Below are 22,388 nucleotides of genomic sequence, written 5' to 3'. Positions count from 1 at the left end.
TTAGCTATTCTAGGGTTGCTATTTGCAATCTTCGAGGTCGAGACAGTCTTTCTCCATCCTTGGGCTATGAGTTTTAGGGAATCGGGCCTATTCGCCTTCATTGAAGCAATAATCTTCATACTTATACTCAAAACTGACATGTAGGGGTGGTGGCGCAGTTGGTCAGCGCGTAGATCTCATAGCTTCGAGAAATCCTGAGGTCGAGAGTTCGAAACTCTCTCACCCCATAAACAAGGAAACCTTACAATGACCTTGTCACTCCATATAATCGATGAAACCTTACAACCGCATCATAAACTTTGGTTTCAAAAGTATGCATTTTACTAGAAAGCTTCGGGAATCGACAAGATTAACATGTCACGCCATAAAATATTGCAAATTTAGTTACGAAAGGTCGCATTGACACCCATGCTCTAGCCAACGGCACCACCCCTACATTTCGATTTTAAGTTACTATTACTTAGCTATTCTAGGGTTGCTATTTGCAATCTTCGAGGTCGAGACAGTCTTTCTCCATCCTTGGGCTATGAGTTTTAGGGAATCGGGCCTATTCGCCTTCATTGAAGCAATAATCTTCATACTTATACTCAAAACCAACATGTAGGGGTGGTGGCGCAGTTGGTTACCGCGTAGGTCTCATAGCTTAGAGAAATCCTGAGGTCGAGAGTTCGAAACTCTCTCACCCCATAAACAAGGAAACCTTACAACCTTGTCATAAAATTTGAGTGGTTAGTTCAACAATTCCACTTTTGAATTTGATTTCGAAAATAGTTGCTTAAAACTTACACTTGGGTTTCGAAAATAAGAATTCCACTTTTGAGTTTGATTTCAAAAATAATTGCTTAAAACTGACACTTGGGTTTCGAAAATAATTACGTGCTCATGCAATTAACCATTGCAAATTTAGTAAAAAAAGATTGCGCTCTTACCTCGCAAATATATTGTAAGATTGTCCATGGCTTCATAATGGTAACTTAAAATCAAGATGTGGGGGTGGTGCAGTTGGCTAGAGCGTGGGTCTCATAGCATCAAGAAATCTTGAGGTCGAGTTTTCGAAGCTCATTGTCCGCATAATCCATGAAACCTTACAAGCTCATCCTAAACTTGAACTAGTGAGCTTAAAATAGACACTTTGACTTCGATATAAAAAATAATTGCTTAAAAGAGAGATTCTAGTTACAAAAATATGACTTCAAGACGATTACGCAATCGCTCTACCAAAAAACTAACTTAGGGAAAACGTTGATTGATGTCAAGATGTTGCACGTAGGTCTCATAACAGGGAGAAATCCTGAGGTTCGGGAAGATTATGCATTTAACTAGGAAGCTTTGCGAAGATTACCCTATCATGCCATAAAATATTGCAAATATAGTTAAGGGAGATTGCATTGCCACCCATTTAATATATTTCCAAATTGTCCATGGCTTCAGGTGAGTAGCTCCAAAGAGATGCTTTGATGTGAATATTAGCTTAGATTTTTCAGAGCATACACATATCAAAGTCAGGATGGAGGGGCAATTGTCGAGCTCGTAGGTCTCAAACTCTCCAACTCCATATAGTCGATGAAACCTTAGAGCCGCATCATAAACTTGGAAGGGTGAGCTTAAAATTGGCAGTTTAATTCTCTTTTTAAATATTAGAACTTAAAATTGACACTTTGGTTTCAAAAGTATGCATTTTACTTGAAAGCTTCCAGAATCGACAAGATTAACTTGTCACGCCATAAAATATTGCAAATTTAGTTACGAAAGGTCGCATTGCCACCCATGCTCTAGCCAACTGCACCACCCCCACATCTCGATTTTAAGTTACCATTATTTAGCTATTCTAGGGTTGCTATTTGCAATCTTCGAGGTCGAGACAGTCTTTCTCCATCCTTGGGCTATGAGTTTTAGGGAATCGGGCCTATTCGCCTTCATTGAAGCAATAATCTTCATACTTATACTCAAAACTGACATGTAGGGGTGGTGGCGCAGTTGGTCAGCGCGTAGGTCTCATAGCTTCGAGAAATCCTGAGGTCGAGAGTTCGAAACTCTCTCACCCCATAAACAAAGTGAAAAATTTGGAGTGGTTAGTTTAACAATTGTACTTTTGAGTTTGATTTCGAAAATAGTTGCTTAAAAGTGACACTCGTGTTTTGAAAATAATTACGCGCTCATTCCATTAACCATTGTGAATTTAGTAAAAAATGGTTGCACTCTTAGCTCGTAAATATATTGTAGGATTGTCCATGGCTGCATAATGTAACTCTAAAGTCAAGATGTAGCGATGGTGCAGTTGGCTCGAGCGTGGGTCTCTATAAAAGCTTCAGAAATGGTGTCACATTTAAAGGAGAAAGTGTCATATCGGTTGCGTGGTATAATATTTTTACTCTTAAACATTTTAGTGGAGCATCAGTATTGAATTTACATGAGCATGTGGTAGCTCATTGGTTTAGCTTCATTTAATTTATGTTTGAAGTTTGAGAGTATACAGTCTTGGATAGAAATTGTGGCATACTTTATTCAGAAAACATGAATTGAGATTGGAAACATGAAGGTTGAAACTAATTGGTAGAATTTATTAGTTCTACGAGGCATGTCAAATATGGAAGGTATGTGATCAATAATCATTTGATGGCATCTTGGCAGAGTATGTTGGATTTTGTGCTATGGCATCTTTCACAAGAAAGGGGATCTGCCAATTTATACGGTGGGAAGGTAAACAATGTCTTAATTTTCGATTGAACCAACTGGCCAAATTAGGTTTGATAAAAGTGAGGTTGCTATGGTGGTTTCATAAAGAAAATTAATGGCCTTCCAAATAACAAGATCAACACGTCGTTTTTCAAGAGTTTATAACTTTATTTGGGAGAAGTTACGAGGATTATTGCCATTGCACCATTCAATTCCTGATTTTAGATGGCATATCGCAAGAACACCCTTTGGCATTTGTTGGAAATAGGAGATTGATCATAATAAAAACAAATCATGTCTATCACAAGTTGATTGACAAAAGTTATTGGATGAAAGAAAGTGTTATAAAGGCATAGGTTTTTCATTAGCCCATTACCTAGTCGTTTCATATGATCAAGGGAGGTTGGTGTTCTCGATTATGCTATGGGCTAAGGTGTTCATTTGGAGTGTTATGGTTGGATCTTTACCATTGGTAGATATATTTAATGGTAGAAATATTGCTAGTATAATATGGTTCTTCTTTTGTTCAATGGAATTATAACATTGTATGCATCCATTTTAGGTGTATAAATTTAGTATATATGTCCCTAACTAGAGTAAGACTATCTTCATTCAACTAGTTTACAACAACATATATGGAGAAAAGTGGTATGATGCCCCATTTCCTAATTATTTTTTATTTCTAGAGATATTGGGGGACTATGGTTCAATTGGAATATACAAAATGCCTTCATTGTCTTTTCACAAGTTGGGGTGAAGAAATATGATGTAAAGTTTAAAATGATTTCTTCTTTTTCTGGCGATTGATACATAATCTTAACCATGAAGAGAGCCAATTTGCAAGGTGACAAGTCGTATCATATTCGTCATCTAAATAGGTAAATTGGTGTGTATGGTGGGATTGAGTTCCCAACAGGAATCGGCAACGACTCGGCTCAAACCTAAATTGAACCGTTAAATTGTTTTTAAATGGTTTGGCGATTCGGTTCATTTCAATTTAGGCTTGAGCTTGGTTTGGGATGGCTAACGCCGAACCGAACCAATTTGGGCCAAACCAGTTCGTTTCAAGTTTGGACAAGGCCAAACCAGTTAAGCCAAAACCAAACCGTTGTCGATTCCTAATTCACAGTATTTAAGATCCCACCAGCTTGTAAGGTGGTTGTAGCTTGGTCATGATGGTGTTTTCTTCTGTAATATAAATCACAGGCATTATTTACAAGAAATAGATAGATAGGTTATATTATCGTCTTCGGAGGTCAAATATGACCTATGAGACCAAAATAATTACATTTCACGTGATACGTGTGAAAGTGAGTAACGACTCTCGATGTTCAAGAACTTTACCAATGAATGTTGCAATCAAGAGTGTACATTGTGGTTGTGAGAGAAATTCGTGCAAGGATTGGGCTTGGTCGAAGATGTGTGGAAAGCATGGTCAAATATGATCAAAGGTAGAGCATTGTATCAAAGTGTGTTACTCAGACTCTCGAACTTGTTTAGGGTGTGTATGTTGACCACTCTCATCACTTGTGCTCCAACGCCCCGTCTCATATCACAATGCATGTGAGTTAAGTCACATGGAAGCAATGGTTCAAATAGAAGCCAACTGAGTGGCCTCTAATATGTATCGTTGTGTATGGTTCCCCCGTTCCGCAAAGAATATGGTTTTGTAGTTAGGTGCAACATGTGTAGTATAATGTATAAAGTGTGAGCCTCCACATTTTTCCCATGTCATGATACATTGGTGTTGCAAAAAGGCCTCAGTTACAGAGGAATCTAGTGTTGCATCATCATGAAGCAAATGTGTTGCATCCCATTTATCAAACCACTTTTTCATATCTTGCATCCAACCGGAACACAAATTTTTGCTTTTATGCATCTTCTAGATCGTTTTGCTTGCTTCCCATATGATTCTAGGAAGTCGATGTGAGGGGCATTTTTGAACCTTAAGTATGTATTCAACAACCCTTTCCATGGCCAAGATCTCAATGAGAAGTGATCCCAGAGAGAGGAGAGAGATGTAATAGAGAAGTGAGAAATTGGGTTTCGAACCCAAGACATAAGTGCTAATAGTGTAACAAATTACGAAAAGAAGAAAAAGAAAGAGAAAGAGAATTGTAATAAAATGCTTTGCCTTAGAAGATAATTATAATGTGAACCTTAGAAGAAAAGCAAATCATGATAGAATTGAAAAAGGGAAAAGAAAAAACAGTAGTAATAAAGCATAATATGATATAACTTCTTGACCCAAAAACCAAAGAGGAAAAGACAAATAAAAGGAGAAACGATCACGGTGGGACTCGAACCCACAATCTCCCGCTCCGGAGGCGAGCGCCTTATCCATTAGGCCACGCGACCTTTGAATGGGAACACCTTGTTTATCACAATACATGTATTATATATTACCTTATTTTGATCAAAATTATCTTATTATTTGAAAAAGACTGATTGATTTCACAAAACAAACTCCCCTTTCCTTTGATCAAAATCCCTTGGAAATCTCTCTAGGAATGCTGCTTCAACTTTCATGAGGTTCTACTCGAGAAAACAAAAACTTCGCTTCCACATTCGTGATCTCATAACCGAGGATTGGTGTTCTGTCGACCCACCGAATGATACCTACGACTACCTTTGACTCACTATGACGGAATGAGGTTCTGTTGCCCAATCTTTAAATAACAACATACAATTGTGGGAGCATTTGAGCCCCAATTTAATAGTTAAGTTTCAGTATGGTCCTAGATTCAAGACTAACCTTGAGGATTTGCACACAAGTTACATTTTAGTGGAAGGGAATACATACAACAGATATGTCGAAAAGGCAAATTATACTTACTACTACCTTTGATTCGATACTACGGAATGAGGTTTTGTTGCCCAATCTCAAATAACTTGCAATTGTGGGAGCATTTGGGCCCGAGTTTAATAGTTAGTTTCGGTATGATCCCAACTTAGTTTCGGTATGATCCCAGATTCAAGACTAAGCTTGACTATTTACACACAGCTTCCACTTTAGTGATGGGAATACATATGGTAGATATGTCGAAAAGGCAAAACAAAAGTTATGATATGATATTGACTCACTAATATACCATCAATAGTGGGAGCATTTCAGCCTGAGTTTAGCGACTAGCACTAGCATGAACTCAAATCGGAGAATTGAAGCTGATGACTAGTGGAGTGCTTCAATTCCAATAGTGGAGGGATGTACAAGATAGGAAAGTTAAGCAAACCCAAAGTTAACCATGTCTGAGTTTTTAACTCAAATTGAAGAATTCCACCAGTAATATATGCATTGGCAAACAAAGAAAGAATAGCTTGTAGACATTGATAGATTTGACATTTTGGTGAAGATTGAGACACTGTAATATAACTTACGTGAGATGTAAACATATTATTGAGCCTCATGAGAAGCAAACCAATTATATTCTGGTAATCCCTTCGGACCAACCATCAAACAACTCTATAAAATTTCATAACAAGTTCATTGAAATATCTTGAAAAAGAGAAAACTGTTTAGAAATGAAGAAAAAACCTTCGTTTGTTTATAAGGCTCTTGAATGAACAATCGTTTATTTCTGGATGCCAAACCTTCACATTTCATTGTCATGGGAATCTTTGCTTCGCTTTTTCTTAAATAAACACCCCTTTCATTCAACAAATGCCTCTCAATCGAATGCCTGAGGATAAACTTCTCACTATTACACTTGGGTGCGCAGCCGGTTGGTGATAAATCTTTACATTGTGATCGGCAAATACGATCCCGAATGAATTGAATACAAAATGTCGAGAAATGCTCAAGATTATTTGTAAGTTCTGTATACCAGTAAACATTTGTTACCGTGTTTTATACACAACTAACCCTACCCACCCATATATGCTCGGATACTCCATTGATCGTATAATTAAAAGAAGTCAAATTCTCCATTTGCCTGCTATCCACAAATTAGTGTAATGCCCATTACACATTTTCTTTACATATGAGCAAAAATCTTGTAAGAAGAATAAGTTATGTTTTTAGAACCACCTTGGTAAACAAGAAATCTTTGTTATTCAGCCATATTATTCCATCCTTCAAAGATTCACTTCCATTTACCTTTTACCTTTTGTTACCTGCCAAGAGAGAAAAGTGTCAAAAACGGAGAAGAATGGAAACAAAACAAAATGACTGAGTGGGTTGTGTACATTTTTAACACTCCAAGATTCCATACAAAGTCATCTAGTAAATTGGCACGATACGAACCAAGGTTCTATATGATAATGTCAATAAAATTCCTTATACCTAGAATATTTAGCCCCAAATTACAAGAAAAGGACAGGGAAAACACCAAAATACCCCTTAGCTTCTCATATAGTTATCTATAGTGCCCCTAATGGCAATAAAATTCCTTATACCTAGAATATTTAGCCCCAAAATACAAGAAAAGGACAGGGAAAACACCAAAAAATACCCCTTAGCTTCTCATATAGTTATCTATAGTGCCCCTAATGGCAATAAAATTCCTTATACCTAGAATATTGCCCCAAAATACAAGACAAAGGACAGGGAAAACACCAAAAAATACCCCTTAGCTTCTCATATAGTTATCTTCCTCTGCATTTACATGCTTTTTCCCCCAACAATTATGAAGTACAAAACAAAATTAGAGAGAAATTGTTTGGCAAAGCAATAGCAGTTTATTCATTCATAACATGCTTTTTCAACAATTTAACGAAACAAATTAAGTTTGAGAGAGCATCATCTAAGAGAGAAAAATAGTATTCGATCACAAGAATCTTACATTCTCATGGGAATCTTAATCTTGTTCGATCCAACAAACAATGCTAAAGTATAAGCATCATCAATGTCATCGAGTTGCGAAATGACCATCAAATTTCTGGTGCTTGCTACTATGGCACCATTGCCATGCTTTCTCTCCTCATTTAGTTCAAGGGTTCTCTTTATTCATCGAATAGTGTTTTTTTTGTTCGAACATACATGTAGCATTTTTGAGAACCACCACCATGTTCCTAACCACAAAACAATTTAGGGACCAATATCCCTACTATATTGAAATTTTCCAGAAATGTCATTCAAATTTTGAAAATTACTGTTCCTTTAATGAATGCAAAGCTAATCGTATGAAATAAACTTAATGAATGCACTATAAACATAATCTATACCTAAAACAACAGGTTTTGCAAACATCCCCAGACCCATCTACATAGAGGAAAAATTCTTTGAAATTCTCTTTTCCTCTTATAGGCAGAAGAAGAAACACCCATATAGTCCTGATTCAAGAAAGAAAAAGTAAAAAAAAAAAGGAAGGCATAAGTTTTCACAATCGTCTTTAAAAAGAGTTAAGACCAATATGCATGCATACATGGAGATTCATACCTTCGTCTCTGGTAACCCTTGGGAGGTAATAAGTATACAAATCCTCCCTGTTCTCCTCATAAGCTAAATCAATACATGCATGCAAGCCAACCACACTGTATGAAAGAAAGCAGACAACACCATCACATCATCAGATAAAAACGTTTTATATAATAACATTAGATGCATATCCACTCCTTTTATATACATACCACAGAGAGCGACAGAAGAGAGGCCTCGCTATTTTCTGTTCTCTACCCCTGAGCTTTTCATTATTTCTCCAAATGCCCCTCTCTTTGACCTCCAATGTTTGGAAATTGGAATGTCTCCAGCTCTGATTGATCCGATCTTCTTTGCTTTTTCGGATCCTGACTCGAGGGGCTTCAATCAATCCTTTAACAACACGAAGATTAGGTTCGAGTTTGGACTTCTCCGTGTCTGACACAATGAAAGGATCGCATTGATAATTACTGATTCACAGTAATCCCGAGTCTTTTATGACCATTTTGTCACGACTCTATGAGTGAGTATATTGGTGAGATTTGTTGCCATGTTTCATGGTCCTGATGTTACGATCCCTTGTAGTCTTGTTCAAACATTCGTGTGTCATTGTCCTACGCCAAATGACCCATCTTTTCGTTTCATAATGATGGCGCTTTGTTTGTTTAGTGTTAATCGTGTTCATGGGGGAAATGTTACTTCCCTATAGAGAGTTATTTGCGAGGAGGAAATTTTACATGCTCTTCATTATCAACCTGGGCGAAGATCCTTGTCCTAGTTGACGTAGACTATAGATTAGATGGAAATTTTAGAATTTTAGGGAAGAACGGCAAGTTTTGATCACACTTACATGCCATCCATCATATGTAGCGTTTGAGTTGCTCACCCTTTGACTTAAAATTTTGGTATTTTAGTTTGTGCCTTGCTCAATGGATTGGACTCGGATGCATTTAATTGCAATTATGGGTTGTACGTATAAGATAATGGTGAACAAGCTCAATACGTACTACCGCATCTTATTCATCCTTTCCACTTGGATTTGTACTAGGCACATTCACATGCCATTTGTTCTTAGGAGCACATCAGTTTATAGCTCCAACTCACATGCATTTACGTGTCAAACACGCTCTATTAATACAATCTCTCATCTTCACTATTTCTCTGTGTTTGTTGACTTATGCGATGCTATATTTTCTGTCAATACTTCACACAATATTAGAGTTATAAAGGTTATATGTTTGGTCTTCTATACATATTTGAATAAAGAGATTTGTGTAGACGCAATGGTGATTAAACTATGGGTTGTAAGTGCTTAATTAAGAAATGTAGATGACATGGAGAAGTCTTCTCCATTGTCTCTCTCTATTCCTCGATTGGTCATGCATACTCTAACATCCTTCGATTTGGTTATGCACCCCTTTTTGGGGTGTTGAGTTTCATTAAGGACGTGGATATATTTTTTTTTTCTTTTTTTTTCCAAAAAATACATGGATATATTTTCAAAACTTGTGAAATATAATATGCTCACATTTTAGTGGGAAAGAAGCAAAATGATTTTCATTTGATTTACGAGGAGACAAATAGGTAGGTAGAACGTACTTTGTGTTATGTGGCACCATAGAGAAACCTTTTTCATTCATGCGTTTTTCATTCATGTGTGGAGGTGACAAGCAATTTTGGATTCATGAGAATTCCATTAATGAGCGCCATTAATTTCGGGGGTGGCCCACAGCATATGTAGTAGTTGACAAAGAGATATGTGTTGTAGCATTACGGGATCGAACTAATGATGAGCGAAAGAAGAATAAGAGATTCAAAAAACGAATGGATTAAGGGTGCTTAACCACACCGAACACTCCTGAGCGAAGGGCACAAGACAAACATAAAATACCATAAATGTCCTAGGCCACCGGATAATAGCTTGTGTTTTATACCTTTGCTTGTCGTAATGAAGGGGGAGGGGTAAACAACCCCCCCTTAATATATATATCCCAACACAGAAGACTTTCAAATTGCCACACATCATTCGTCCTTATGGGTTTGTCCTAGTTCCTATTACAACTGGTTCCTCGACTACCAAACTATACATATATAGTACGTTAAGATTAGCTATAGAATTTGTTCGTAATGTTATTCCCTACGACAAAGATGCCGGGACAGGGGCAAGGGGTGGGCGAGATATGCATAAAGGCAAACAAAAGCCCACACGTAGAGGTAAGTATTATCTCCCAGAGCAGAGAGCGTGTGTGGTTGCAGGGACATAGACTCTCGGACCTGTTCCTGTGCCCTAGCGTTTGAATAGAATGGCCTTATTGACAGAGCATGTGAATAGAATTGCCACCCTATATAACCTATAAACCTATAAACCTATAAACCTATAAACCCTAGTTTCAAAACCAAACCGAACCGAAACCGAACCGCTTATTATTAATTAAAACCAAACCAAACCAAACCATTTAATTATTTTGGAACTTATAAACCTTTAAACCATGGTTTAACGGTTCAGTTCGGTTTTAAGCCGAAACCGGGCCCATTGCTAAGCTCTAGGTGGGTGGGGATTCCATGCATTTTGTATTCCGCCTTTTTGCTTTTTGCTTTTTGCGTTTTGCTTTTCTGCTTTTTTGCTTTTGTAAGGAGAACAGGGGGCAGTATGTAGTAGAGTATGTGCAGGGAGCAGGGGAGAGAGAGAGACCATGCTCAGGACCGCCATAGCTCACACCTGCTCTCTTCCTCTTCCTCTTCCTTCCCTTCCTTCTTCGTTTCTTGCCCGTTTGATCTCCAAGTCCACGAATCGAACCCCTCCGTCTCGGCTTTCTTCTTCATCGCCATCGCCGCCGTCTTCTTCTTCTTCTTCTTCTTCTTCTTCTCGCAGGAACCTCGCCACCATGGCTTCTGCCCTCTCCTCTCGGTCCCCACCCTCCCTCCCTCTCCCTCCTCCCTCCTTTGATGGAAAGGTAATCGTTCCCCTATTCATCCCAACAATCTGTAAGTGAATGAATATTTCAGTTCTGATCTATCCGTTTTCCCTTGAACAATTAATTTCATGTCTCTGTGTATGCATGCCTCTTATGTTTTTCCTTCACCGAGGATCTGGTTCTACCTCCATTGCCAGCTTTCTATTTGTTTCGGCATTATTTATCTTTGTTGCATTAGCGTTACAGCTATTCATAGACAAGCAATATATGTGTGTTTTCATATGTGTATGTATCAAAGTAAAACGTATATGTGGTCATGTATGTATATGTATACAGATGCTGTATGCATCTGTATGCATATATGTGGTTATGTATGGTGCAAGAAAAATAAATCAATAAGCAGTCTTTGCACCCCTGAGACCCAAAACAATCCATCAGCAACAATCTGTAGCCATATATATGGTTATTTATTTGTAGATGTATATATGTCAAGATATGAATATCTTAGGATGAATCCACAAGGCACGGCAGGAATCCTGGAAAAGGGGATTGGTACTAGGGAAAAGTACCAGGATACCCCTGTACATAAGGGCAGTTTGGTAAATTTGGAACTTCTAGGGGCATTCTGGTAAATAGACGAACTTCCAGGGGCATCATGGTACTTTTCCCTTGGTACTATCATGATGCAACAATTTGTTGCAAAAATTGGACCCAAATCTTTCATCAGACTAACCAATCACATGATTAGGTTTTTCTACTTATTCAGTTAACCATATCGGTATTTGTGAACATTGCTATCATTTTTCTACACAAAAGTGTCCACTTTGTAAGCTGGCCTTATGTTGGTCATCTTTTTGCAAGTCTGTGATTTTCATCAAGTTTTATCCTTTTGTGACATTTATATCAATATTCAACATAACAAAAAAGTTGAATAGTTTGCTTATACATGACATGAATCCCTTATTTCATGCGATTCAATATTCATTATGATGTTTAGAAGATCTGAGAATATAGATTTTAGTAATATAAAATCCAAAATTTGGTTATGCTTTTCATGAATAATGATTCACACAAGCATAATGATCATGCATAACATAAATCTTGCTGTGGACGTAGCATTAGGAAATTCAATGGTTTTAAAGGTAGGATAAGTGGGAAACTGGTTACTCTAGGACTGAAGCACTTGGAACATGTGAGAATACATGGCGGTTACAGTTCTTTGAGGAAGCAATAGATCTATCCATGCATCCCAACAACGAATAAGAATCAATCAAATTCCTTTCGATTTTCTTTATGGAAATGCTGAAAGTCAGCCCATCACGCTGTGTTTGGAGCAATGTGCATCATCTACAGGCTATTGCTGCCTTAATTGAAATTGTTGGGGCCCTTAATCTAGGTTTTTGCCCCACCTTAATCAAGGTCTTTCCCACCCATCTCTAATATCATGTCGCCATTAAAGTGACACTCTAAAATCTTATTGTGGCAATTTCAAGCACAGCCTTAAATGCCTCTTTTTGCACTTTTGTATCATTATTGACACCATCCTTTTAGTTCTTTTGTGTTGCTATCATTGACTTGGTGGAGATTTAGTTGTTTTGAAAGACATTCGTATTTGACAATCATCTGTTGTGATTCAGTTCTGGATATGCAATATTTGCCAGATGTATGGTTTTGAGCTAGATCCTTGTGCTCTTTCTGTGTATGCTTATGCATTTAGGTGCATGTAACCAGTAGTTTATTTGGTGCAAATTAATTCACAAACAAAATTTCATTATATTTGCAAATTTGCATGTATATGTTTGTCAGTCAATTATGAACATATCAATTCTACAAACTTACATTGCTTAAGAAAAAAAGAACAGCATCATCTTGATAGTGCACATACTCATTTTGCTTGAGAGAGTGTAGGGATATACCAGGTTATATTTATGGCAGCATCATGAAATGAAAATAGTCGAAGTGAGACATTAAATGAATGCTTTGTTGGATATATATTTTTGGAATGATGCCTATGAGGTAGGCATTTTATGGGAAAGAGAATGCATTTAGAGAAGTCTTTTATTGCGCACGCTAATACATGCAAGAATTTTGTTTAACAGAACAAAAGAGATTCCAAATTGTTCGGGCATTATTTGAGTTCCAATGACCTTGCTGGAGTGAAAGATTGAAAAATAGATTGACAGTTTAAGGGATATAGTCTGAGTCAGTCTTGGAGAATGAACCTTATGTTGATCTTGGCTGGAAGTATATCTTGTTAACTATCTGGCATCATTTAATTGATCCAAGAGATCATCAATCCTTGAGATACTTGATTCAAGCTATGCTAGTCGATGCATAAACACATTATTCCATCTTATTTCTTCATCACTAATATTGTGTGGCTGATGCAATTTATGCAGACAAATAAACTGTTTGTGACAGAAGGTTTAGAGCATGTTCTCATGTTTCTGTGACGAAATTAACTCATCTATCAAGTTGTTCAACTTTGAGTTCACAAATAAGTGGAGGGGTTGGTAACTCATGTTTCCCATGCAACACAATGCTCTTGCTCTTCCACTCAAAATTTATAGTGTTGTGCTAATAACTCCAAGGATGGGGCTGTCAACTTCATAGTCGGATTATGCCCTCTACGCAGACAGAGTGACTGTGTCCTAAATGTATGGATCATAGCCTCTCACAAACTGACTTAATACTTGCGGTCACCAGGCACTTGCTTGAATTTTAAGCGTTGAATTAAATTATGGTTCAAAAGGTTATGTGCGGTGACATCATCAATGAGTGTCGTACCAATAACCTTTGATTATTCCATGGTTATTGACTATATGGCAGGGATTGAATGTTGGTTTCCACATGAATTTACTGATGGAACATTAGTGGTTTGGGCAATGGTATTGCACCTCAACCTCCTTGCTTTAGGAATTTTCCAACGTCAGTTCTTCAATGGTGTGTGCTGGTTTCCTACCCTCTTGACAACGGAAGAGCAAATTTTGCTATTCAGCCCAACCATGGTCTCCAAGACTTCAATGTGGGCCCTTAAATCATCTCAATAGTTATTTGCTATTTTGAATGAAAATTTGGCGCTTGATGTCCTATGCAGTTAAAGACTTCTCTAAAGGCTTTCTTGGCACTTTCTCATAAATATCATTGACTTTTTTTTAACCAAATCAATTTCTTCCTCTAAAGTCTTAGGGTCTTTGGTCTTTGATTTTGCCTCAGAAGGTTGCGCATTAAGCTTGTGTACAAGTCCTCATACTTTATGAAATTCAATAATTCCTTTCAACTTGGAAATTATGTTCCCGTAATAGGAAACATATTGTCCGAACAAGTCTTCCGTATGGCACTCATCCTAAAAAACCCGGTTAGGATCGTCCTCATTCAGGAAGAAATTCCTTTTGAAAGCAGTCTACACTAGCTATTGTTGGCTAGAGGCATCCACAAGCTGAATGCTTTCTTGCGTAATGATAAAACAACTTCACATCTCACAACTGATGCAAATCTTGCCATTTTTGGATGAAAATATGAACCATATCTTTATTGCTTCCTTCTCTTCTCCATTGAGTGTTGGTGACATAAGATCCTTTAGAAGGGACCTATCCTTCAAGGTTTGACCTAAATCGAGGGAGACAGTAGGTCAAGAGGAATGGGTCTCTATGAGTAGGTTAGTTCCATTGCCGTTTTGAGTCTTAACGGATTGTATCTCAGCAAGTAAAGACATTTGTTTTGTTATTCTCACATATCTAGATGACTGTCGTTGATGATCACATAGGTGTTTGGCTCTTGGGCATCGTTCTAATGGAAAGACATTAACCAAAGCATCACTCAATGTCCTACTTGGACAATCTAATCGTTAGTGCTCCTAATATGACTTCAGTTAAGCCAAATGTTTTCTATAAAGGAAAACCATTGCATTTCAGGCATACGCTTATTCCTTGTTAGACAAGTTTCCATTGCATGTTAGATAATTGTCTCATGCGTGTTATGTTTGTAAATGATTATAATTAGGCATCTCTTCTTGAATCAAGGAGAAGAGAAAGATTTGAGAGTAACAAGTTTTCTCTAGTGCTTGTGAGGTGCTTTGCAAATGTCTAAGTTTGAATGAGAGTGAAAGCCAAATGATATTGTAGAAAAATGAGGTTGAGAGTGAATTGAGAGTTTTTTCATGTATTCCACTTGTATTCTTCGTTGTTGAAATAATAATCACCTGCTGTGCGTAGGAAGTTTGCTGAACTATGCAAATTTTTGGTGTCTCCACTTTTGTTTTTTGTTTTTATTTTCCATATCATCTTTGCCAACAATATAGTAATTACTGCTTCAGAACTTTGGAACAATATCCTCACACTGATACAAAGTCATGATCATAATATAGCTTACTTATATAGCTAGATTGGTGGATACCTACACCCTCATGTGCAAAATGAGTGTCTAACTACGTTTGCACACTTTTGCTTTTTTAAGGAGTACAAAGTGTCTACTGTCTATAACTTGTCAAATAGATATGTGCAAATATATGGATGCAAGGTGCAAGTATATCTTAACACTCAATTCTATGATTCGTGAAATTTTGTGTTGTGAATTAGTTTTACACCTACATTTAAACACATACAACCCACATCAAAATGCATATGCACATGCAAGGAGAAAATGAGCACCTTTGACGAATCAAAAGTGATCATAATGATGATGAAGAGTGGTGTGAAGGCGATGTGTAAGATAATGGCAATTGGACTTTGGAGTGCGTCACGCAGCAGCATGGGTGTAGAGATGGGTTGTACTGTCCTCCATTAAGGGCTGTGCATAAGCTACTATGGGACCCTGGCGAAGAAGAGACATTGGTTTATGTCTTCATTAATTATTACCTTTTATGAAATATGTTTTTATATAGAGCTAGCCTAACTGGTTTAGGCTAGTTCCTGATCAGAAAACTTTGTTAATCAGTGAGGCTGCAGAGCCTAAGATGCAAAGAATGAGATATACTTCTGCCAGAGTGGTGGACAAGTTTCACCCATAGGCTTTCCATTGTTTAGCTAGTCACTATGACAATGAAATATTGCCCACTGCTACTGGAAATAAAAGATTGTTGATTACTCATGCTGTTATGACAATGCCACCGATGATTGTGGATTGTGGAGGGGATCGCCACCGCTCAAGAGAAGGCTGTTTCCAATGAAGGATCACCTAAGAATACAAGGCAACATCACTAATGACAGCAGCTGCTGCTGTACGACGTGGCTGATGGGGCTATAGCAACGCTATGCCATCTATAGGCATTAGTTCTAACAAAACGCTTGTTGCATCCTTCACTGTTTTTCCAATTGGTCTTTTTCATGACCACATTTAGTTCAAGGTGTAGTCTGATCTCTCTATATGGCAAGAGTTAAAGAGTACGTAAGTATGAATTCAAATTATAATTTAGAGAAGATTTTTCTTTAATGAATCTACTTGTTTTTTTGCAAGCTATTATCGCTAAAAGTTTTACCTATACACGTAGTTCCTGTCAGTATTCACGTATTTAACGGTATGTGAGGATATGCTCATGAGCTGAATGACGTGCAAGTGACTTCTGAAGTATCCAATGTTTTACAAATGGCTATCATTGTACATCCAACTATTATCCAGAGAAATGCACACAAAATACCTGAATTCTATGCATAATATCAATAATAGATCTTAAAAATGTTTTTTTGTTGCAATGCAGTTCAAGATTGCATTGTGCCAGCTTGCAGTAACTTCGGATAAAGATAATAACATTGCTCATGCACAGGAGAAGATCGAATCTGCAGCAGACAATGGTGCTAAACTTATTGTCCTTCCGGTATTCTTAGCATTAAGCTTAAGTTTTATGCAAGGATTTGAGTCAGAAGTTAAACCATTAATGATTTGAGTAACTTCAAAATACCTGAGCTTTGTTTTATTTCTCGTAATGCTCCTTACGTTTTGTTATTTCCCCAAATACTATTCATCAACCCCTGTGCGAACAGTTATATGTGCTATTTGATGAATTGCATGGACAATTTATCTCATTAGATTCACCAGGGGTATTTGGGGAATAGCTGGAACATAGGGGCATTTGAGCAAGTAAAATAAAAAAGGGGATTTCAATGTATATTTCTAATGAGTTTGTACCCCTTTTTTTAGTGAACTTGTGGGCCTTGTTTTCAATAGGAGATGTGGAACTGTCCATACACAAATGCAAGTTTTCCAGTTTATGCAGAAGATATTAGTGCTGGGCCTGATGCTTCACCATCAACGAAAATGCTTTCTGAGGTTGCCAAGAGAAAGAGAGTGACAATTATTGGTGGATCTATACCAGAGAGGCATGCAAATTCTCTCTATAATACATGCTGTGTGTATGGAAGTGATGGAGAATTAAAGGCTAAGCACAGAAAGGTTGATTTTATTTATTTGTTTAATGATATTCTTTAGACTTATGGCAGATTTGATCAATGTATAGAGGAAATAGCGTGAATAGTTTTTATTTTGCAGGAATTGGTCTCAAAACTATTGGATGTATTTATTACTAAAATAGATGTTTTTTTTGGTGGTGTACGAAATAGGTACACTTGTTTGATATTGACATTCCTGGAAAAATGACCTTTAAGGAATCGGATACATTGACTCCTGGAGAAGGCATAACTGTTGTTGATACAGGTAGTGAAAATATACTTATTTAAATTTCACCGTCTTTTTCATTCGCTTGTGTGCTATATTATGAGGATGCTTAGTCTTGATTATCCAGACGCTTTATAAATATTTCATAGGCTTCTCTACTGGTCTGAACAGCGCAACTCTTTGTAAACAAAGGGATGCCATAGATTTTACCACAGATTTTGTGAACTTGATTGTGCTCCACATTTAGAGCTAGTTATCCAAGAAGACATCCCAGAGAATGGATATGTGATGGTTAGTGTATTCAGCACTACATTTTATGAAAGCTGATATCTGCATCATACCACTACGAATCATTCTAAGCACGTGGCTAGCTGTTAGTATTTGTACATTATGTTGTAAGGACATTAGGTTATTTATATGCTATTTATTTGGATATGTTATGTAAATGTGTGTTAGGAACTTCGCAGATGTTGGCAGGATTGGTATTGGAATCTGTTATGACATCCGATTTCAAGAACTTGCAATGCTATATGCAGCCCGAGGTATGCAACTGTTTCTTTTTTCTTTTTAAGAAGTTACAGAGCTTAATGCATTATCCATCATGAGTAGAGACTGTATGTATTGCATTAGTGCTATAAAAGTGGCAAGTTTTTGTAAGGACTAATTAAGTCCTTTCTTCCATCATGAGTAGAGACTATATGTATTGCATTAGTGCTATAAAAGTGGCAAGTTTTTGTAAGGACTAATCAAGTCCTTTCTTCCGGGTATTTTAGCGTCAGAACTTGAAACCTGCATGAACCCATGGGATCTTTGATTAGTGATGATATTACAGCATTGTTTGTCACATGTTTTCTTACTCATAATTCTACTCTAACACTGCTCACATCTAATTCGAGTATACAGTTTTATGATGTTTTGCTTGCTTGAACTTCCCATTTCTTGTTTTCTTCATTATTGCTATAAAAAATCAGCATAAGCTATTGTGTATAGTCAATAACAAGTTTTGAAACTAGATTTTATTCATTTGAACAGGTGCCCACATGATCTGTTACCCAGGGGCCTTCAATATGACCACTGGGCCACTACATTGGGAGCTCTTAGCAAGGGCCAGGTATGGATTCAAGTACCAGAAATTCTCCATGAAGTAGTTGCATTCTGTGTATTAATTGTTATCTCTGATATACTGGAAATTGTTTTCCATACATTTGCATGTGTCATTCGAACATTCTATACAGAGCAGTGGATAATCAGGTGAGAATATATGAAAGATATTATGTAGATGTTCATTCAGAAGTTATATATGACGGTTATTACTTTCATTGGAGATTTTGCAGATGTATGTGATAACTTGCTCACCTGCAAGAGATTCAAATGCAGGCTATGTTGCATGGGGTCATTCCACAGTAGTTGGCCCTGTATGTCAAGAACTTGCGCTTCATTCTATTTTTAGTATTCTATGGTAGAATTTCTACTCTGATCAACCTTGTAAATTTCTTTCATATAGTTCGGGGAGATAGTGTCAACAACAGACCATGAAGAAGCAACAGTATTTGCTGATATTGACTATTCACAAATAGATCAAAGAAGGTAAACGAACAATGTGAATTCTGAAAAAATAATTATTGTATGTAACGGCTTGCAATTGTGGAATCTACTTCTCCAGGTAGGTTTGCCATATACGGGCTGTTCCCTCACTTTTCATCGTGTGATATGACAAATGAACCCGCGCAGCACATGAACTGAGAATGGAATGAAGCACATATATTATCTCTTGTATGACATTGTCATACATGTCAAAATGTTGATTAAGGGAGAAAGAAAGGTAAATATGTGATGTGTTTGAAAGATCCTTATGACTCACATCTATAGGTGGGATGCACTAGAGAAGAGCAACTCATAAAATCGTTTCCAAGACTTTTGACCAAAAAACAAACTGGATAAAAGAACAGATTTAATGAATTGATAAGAGAAGAGTTCATATGATACACTCATAGGATTTATAATAATAACCTTTACATCATGATATTATAAAGGTAACAATTACACATTCAGGGATCCTTTTGGGCCTGTTCCATACGGTTCTCTAATGCATAGACTAAGCCCCCTTTGCTCTTACATCCACGATCTGATGGAATCCTTTGCTCTTACATCCACGACTGGATGGAAACACCTTGACAGGAAATCTGTTTTTGTACGGTTTCCATTTATAGAAGGCACAAAACTTCTTGTGGTCTACACTCCAGCCTTCATAAGCAAGAAAGACGATATCGAGAAACCTGAGATGCACACATGAACACCTGCTGGTTGAGGGTCTCGTCTAGCTAAAATCTTCATTACCAACTTGACATTGCACATCTCCAATCGGCAGTTCCACCTCACCCATTGTCTTAGTGTTCATGAGATGATCATACTTGTTGACGTTAGATATATAGGTGATTTTCAGATTTGATGAAGATCGACCCTGATGAATATGTGGGGTAACCTTATATTATGACATGTTGTGCTTTCTCTGAAGAATGATGCTTGATCTAAAAAATCAGTAGGTTTTGATTTTCCATTCTCCTGAGCTTCTTCTTGGGATGCACAAATTCAGCATGTCTGTGGAGTCTGAATCTTCATCTATGATGGTTCCCATGATGGAATTCCTTTTATCATATGAAGATGGTAGGTTTCCAAGAATATCCAGAATTTCATGATCACTGTCTAATGAACTTGCTATAAAGGTGAGTTGCTATAATCATTCTTATACATCTAATCCTTTCCTTCAACAAGGCCAGTTTTACCCTGATAAAGAGTTGTAAGACCACTGCAGATTTCTCTAGATGTGTAGTATTGCCATGTGGGTCAGCTGTGTTGTGTATTATTGAAATGCAAGAAAGTAAGGGACTTAGCCGCCTTACCGAAATTAAGCCGCCTTACCGAAATTAAATGAAGTGGGAAACTTTCAGATAATATCAAAGACTTCATCATCAGTATCATCTGTGGAGCATACAACATCAAGTTGACTCAGGCAATATAATGAGTTAAGGAAATGGCATCCATGAAAATTAGAAATGGGACGAACAAAAAAAACAGCCATCCCCTGCATGTGTGCATCACATACACAAATACACAAATACACAAAAACTACATTCTCTGATGTAATCTGTTTCATTTTTAAATCTGAACGAACACCTTTGCAACAAATATAAACTTATTGGAGTAATTTGAAATTTACTTCAGGATGAGTTTATTGATAAAATTGTTTACAAAAGATCCACATGATGCATAGATAGTGGTTTTGTAAGAGTTACAATTCATGGTTTTGTTTGTTTGTGTTTCTGTAATGCAGGATCAATATTCCGCTTGGAATGCAAAGACGAGGTGATCTCTACTGCCTGGTGGATGTAACCAGGAACGAATGAATGAACAAGATGTTAATATGGCTAGCCCATCAGCTGAATTATTCAAATTTGTGTGGGCATGTTGGGCCACCTACTTGTTTACATTTTTCCCGTGTGTTTCTTCAACAAGAAGAAAGGATTTAACCCTTGTTCAACTATGTTTGATATGACTATGAAAGACAAGCAAATAAGAGTGTAAGAAATGTGGATATCAGAGTTCTTTTTACTCTGATGCTTTAACATGAACTCCCAACATAACATCTCCTTACCCATTTTTGGGAGGTCATTCATAAAAAGATTGGTCAAGAAACCAATGTATGGTTGGCAATAAATTTCCTCATCTATTTTTGATATGGGATCTAAAATTATATCTGAATAGAATAATAAGAGGAGATGTTTAATTCCACCTTTTAAAGCCTAGAAACAATCTTCTCTGAACTTTGTTATGGGCATGTCTCCACATGACCTTCCCAAATGAATTAAAACTGTTCAGACATTGATCAATGGCCAACAAGGAAAGAAGAAAACTCACAAGCAAGCAATCCAAGAAGAATTGTCAAAGAGTTGCTGAATTGGAATCTATGTAGAGACACAGATTGCACCCAATTACTGGGTGATGTAGCATAGAATTGTGTTTGTATTAGATTCCCCTTGGGACTTTGCATTGGACTTAGATAAAGTAATTATCTTGTTGGGCAGTTCGATGGTTGACCCCCAAAACATTATATTTTCGTTTGCATGCAACATCAGTTGAGCCTGTGAACTTGCCAATCATGAGCTAGGTGCATGTTGCGTAATGTCACATAGAGGACTTTTGGTGTCAAATTTCTCAAAGGACTTGTCATCAGATTAAGCTTGTTGGGCAGTTTGATGGTTGACACCCAAAGCACCAATTGGCTATTTGCATAATCAGTTGAGCTTGTGAAATAGCAATAATGAGTTAGTGCTTGAATCGTTCTGTCAATAGTGCCTCCTAGAACCCCTGGGGAAGCGGTTACTTGTTCATGGGAGAGTGAAAATTGGTAGAAGCAGATGGCACAGTGCAGCCTAAAGATCATGATTCATCTTATAGGGGACATATTTCCTAATTCCTTATGTACACTTCAACACTGCCTTGTGTATGGGAATTGTCTATATTCTGATTCTGCTTAAAGGGAATGGTGCAAACTTGTTGGGATTATCAATACTCACTATTAAATAATGTGGACATTACATCTGAAACAAGTAACATATAGAGAGAAAAAGTGAATGAAGTGAAGCTGTACTTCAATGTCTATAATGGATTCATATTTTATTCCATGTCTTCCATTTGAAAGGTGCTCATGAGAAGTCCGAAAAGGTAATTTTGAAGTTTGTAATAGACAAAAGAAACAAAAACATGTAATCAACAGTAGACCAAAACTGATAGAAAGATAAAAGCAAGTTGGAAGTTGATGATTTATATGGTGA

The 22,388-nt window shown here is 37.2% G+C and overlaps 1 protein-coding gene and 4 non-coding genes across 6 annotated transcripts; 4 read left to right on the top strand and 1 right to left on the bottom strand.

Annotated features, from left to right (window-relative positions):
• Positions 1-143: 143 nt before the first annotated feature.
• Positions 144-227, top strand: TRNAM-CAU (transfer RNA methionine (anticodon CAU)). The gene is given in 2 exon segments: positions 144-181; positions 192-227. It is a non-coding gene; the product is annotated as a tRNA-Met (tRNA).
• Positions 228-603: 376 nt separating this feature from the next.
• TRNAM-CAU (transfer RNA methionine (anticodon CAU)) lies at positions 604-687 on the top strand. Its single transcript is given in 2 exon segments — positions 604-641; positions 652-687. It is a non-coding gene; the product is annotated as a tRNA-Met (tRNA).
• Positions 688-1,962: 1,275 nt separating this feature from the next.
• On the top strand, positions 1,963-2,046 carry TRNAM-CAU (transfer RNA methionine (anticodon CAU)). Its single transcript is given in 2 exon segments — positions 1,963-2,000; positions 2,011-2,046. It is a non-coding gene; the product is annotated as a tRNA-Met (tRNA).
• Positions 2,047-4,961: 2,915 nt separating this feature from the next.
• Positions 4,962-5,034, bottom strand: TRNAR-CCG (transfer RNA arginine (anticodon CCG)). Its single transcript has one exon. It is a non-coding gene; the product is annotated as a tRNA-Arg (tRNA).
• A 5,672-nt stretch (positions 5,035-10,706) lies between these two features.
• LOC147850051 (Nitrilase/cyanide hydratase and apolipoprotein N-acyltransferase family protein) lies at positions 10,707-21,345 on the top strand. Of its 2 annotated transcripts, XR_015531729.1 has the most exons (12): positions 10,707-10,986; positions 16,643-16,759; positions 17,110-17,334; positions 17,502-17,595; positions 18,024-18,098; positions 18,589-18,667; positions 18,792-18,807; positions 18,891-18,971; positions 19,061-19,143; positions 19,800-19,988; positions 20,100-20,220; positions 20,888-21,345. XR_015531729.1 is itself a non-coding variant. In XM_087337171.1 (10 exons), exons 1-10 carry the CDS (start codon positions 10,726-10,728, stop codon positions 20,958-20,960), a joined length of 1,104 nt encoding a protein of 367 aa, XP_087193297.1. In that variant the 5' UTR covers positions 10,710-10,725; the 3' UTR covers positions 20,961-21,345. The 2 variants fall into 2 exon arrangements, 1 of the variants encoding a protein (XP_087193297.1); XM_087337171.1 differs by lacking the exons at positions 19,800-19,988; positions 20,100-20,220 and having other exon boundaries at positions 10,710-10,986.
• The last annotated feature ends 1,043 nt before the right edge of the window (positions 21,346-22,388 follow it).

The sequence above is a fragment of the Azolla caroliniana genome, unplaced genomic scaffold (assembly GCF_043228905.1).
Source record: "Azolla caroliniana isolate FFs.n. ecotype wild unplaced genomic scaffold, voAzoCaro1.0.p SCAF_22, whole genome shotgun sequence".
NCBI classification, from domain to species: Eukaryota; Viridiplantae; Streptophyta; class Polypodiopsida; order Salviniales; family Salviniaceae; genus Azolla; species Azolla caroliniana.
The sequence above is the reverse complement of the archived record's forward strand: the minus strand, read 5'-3'. Positions and strand labels throughout refer to the sequence as shown.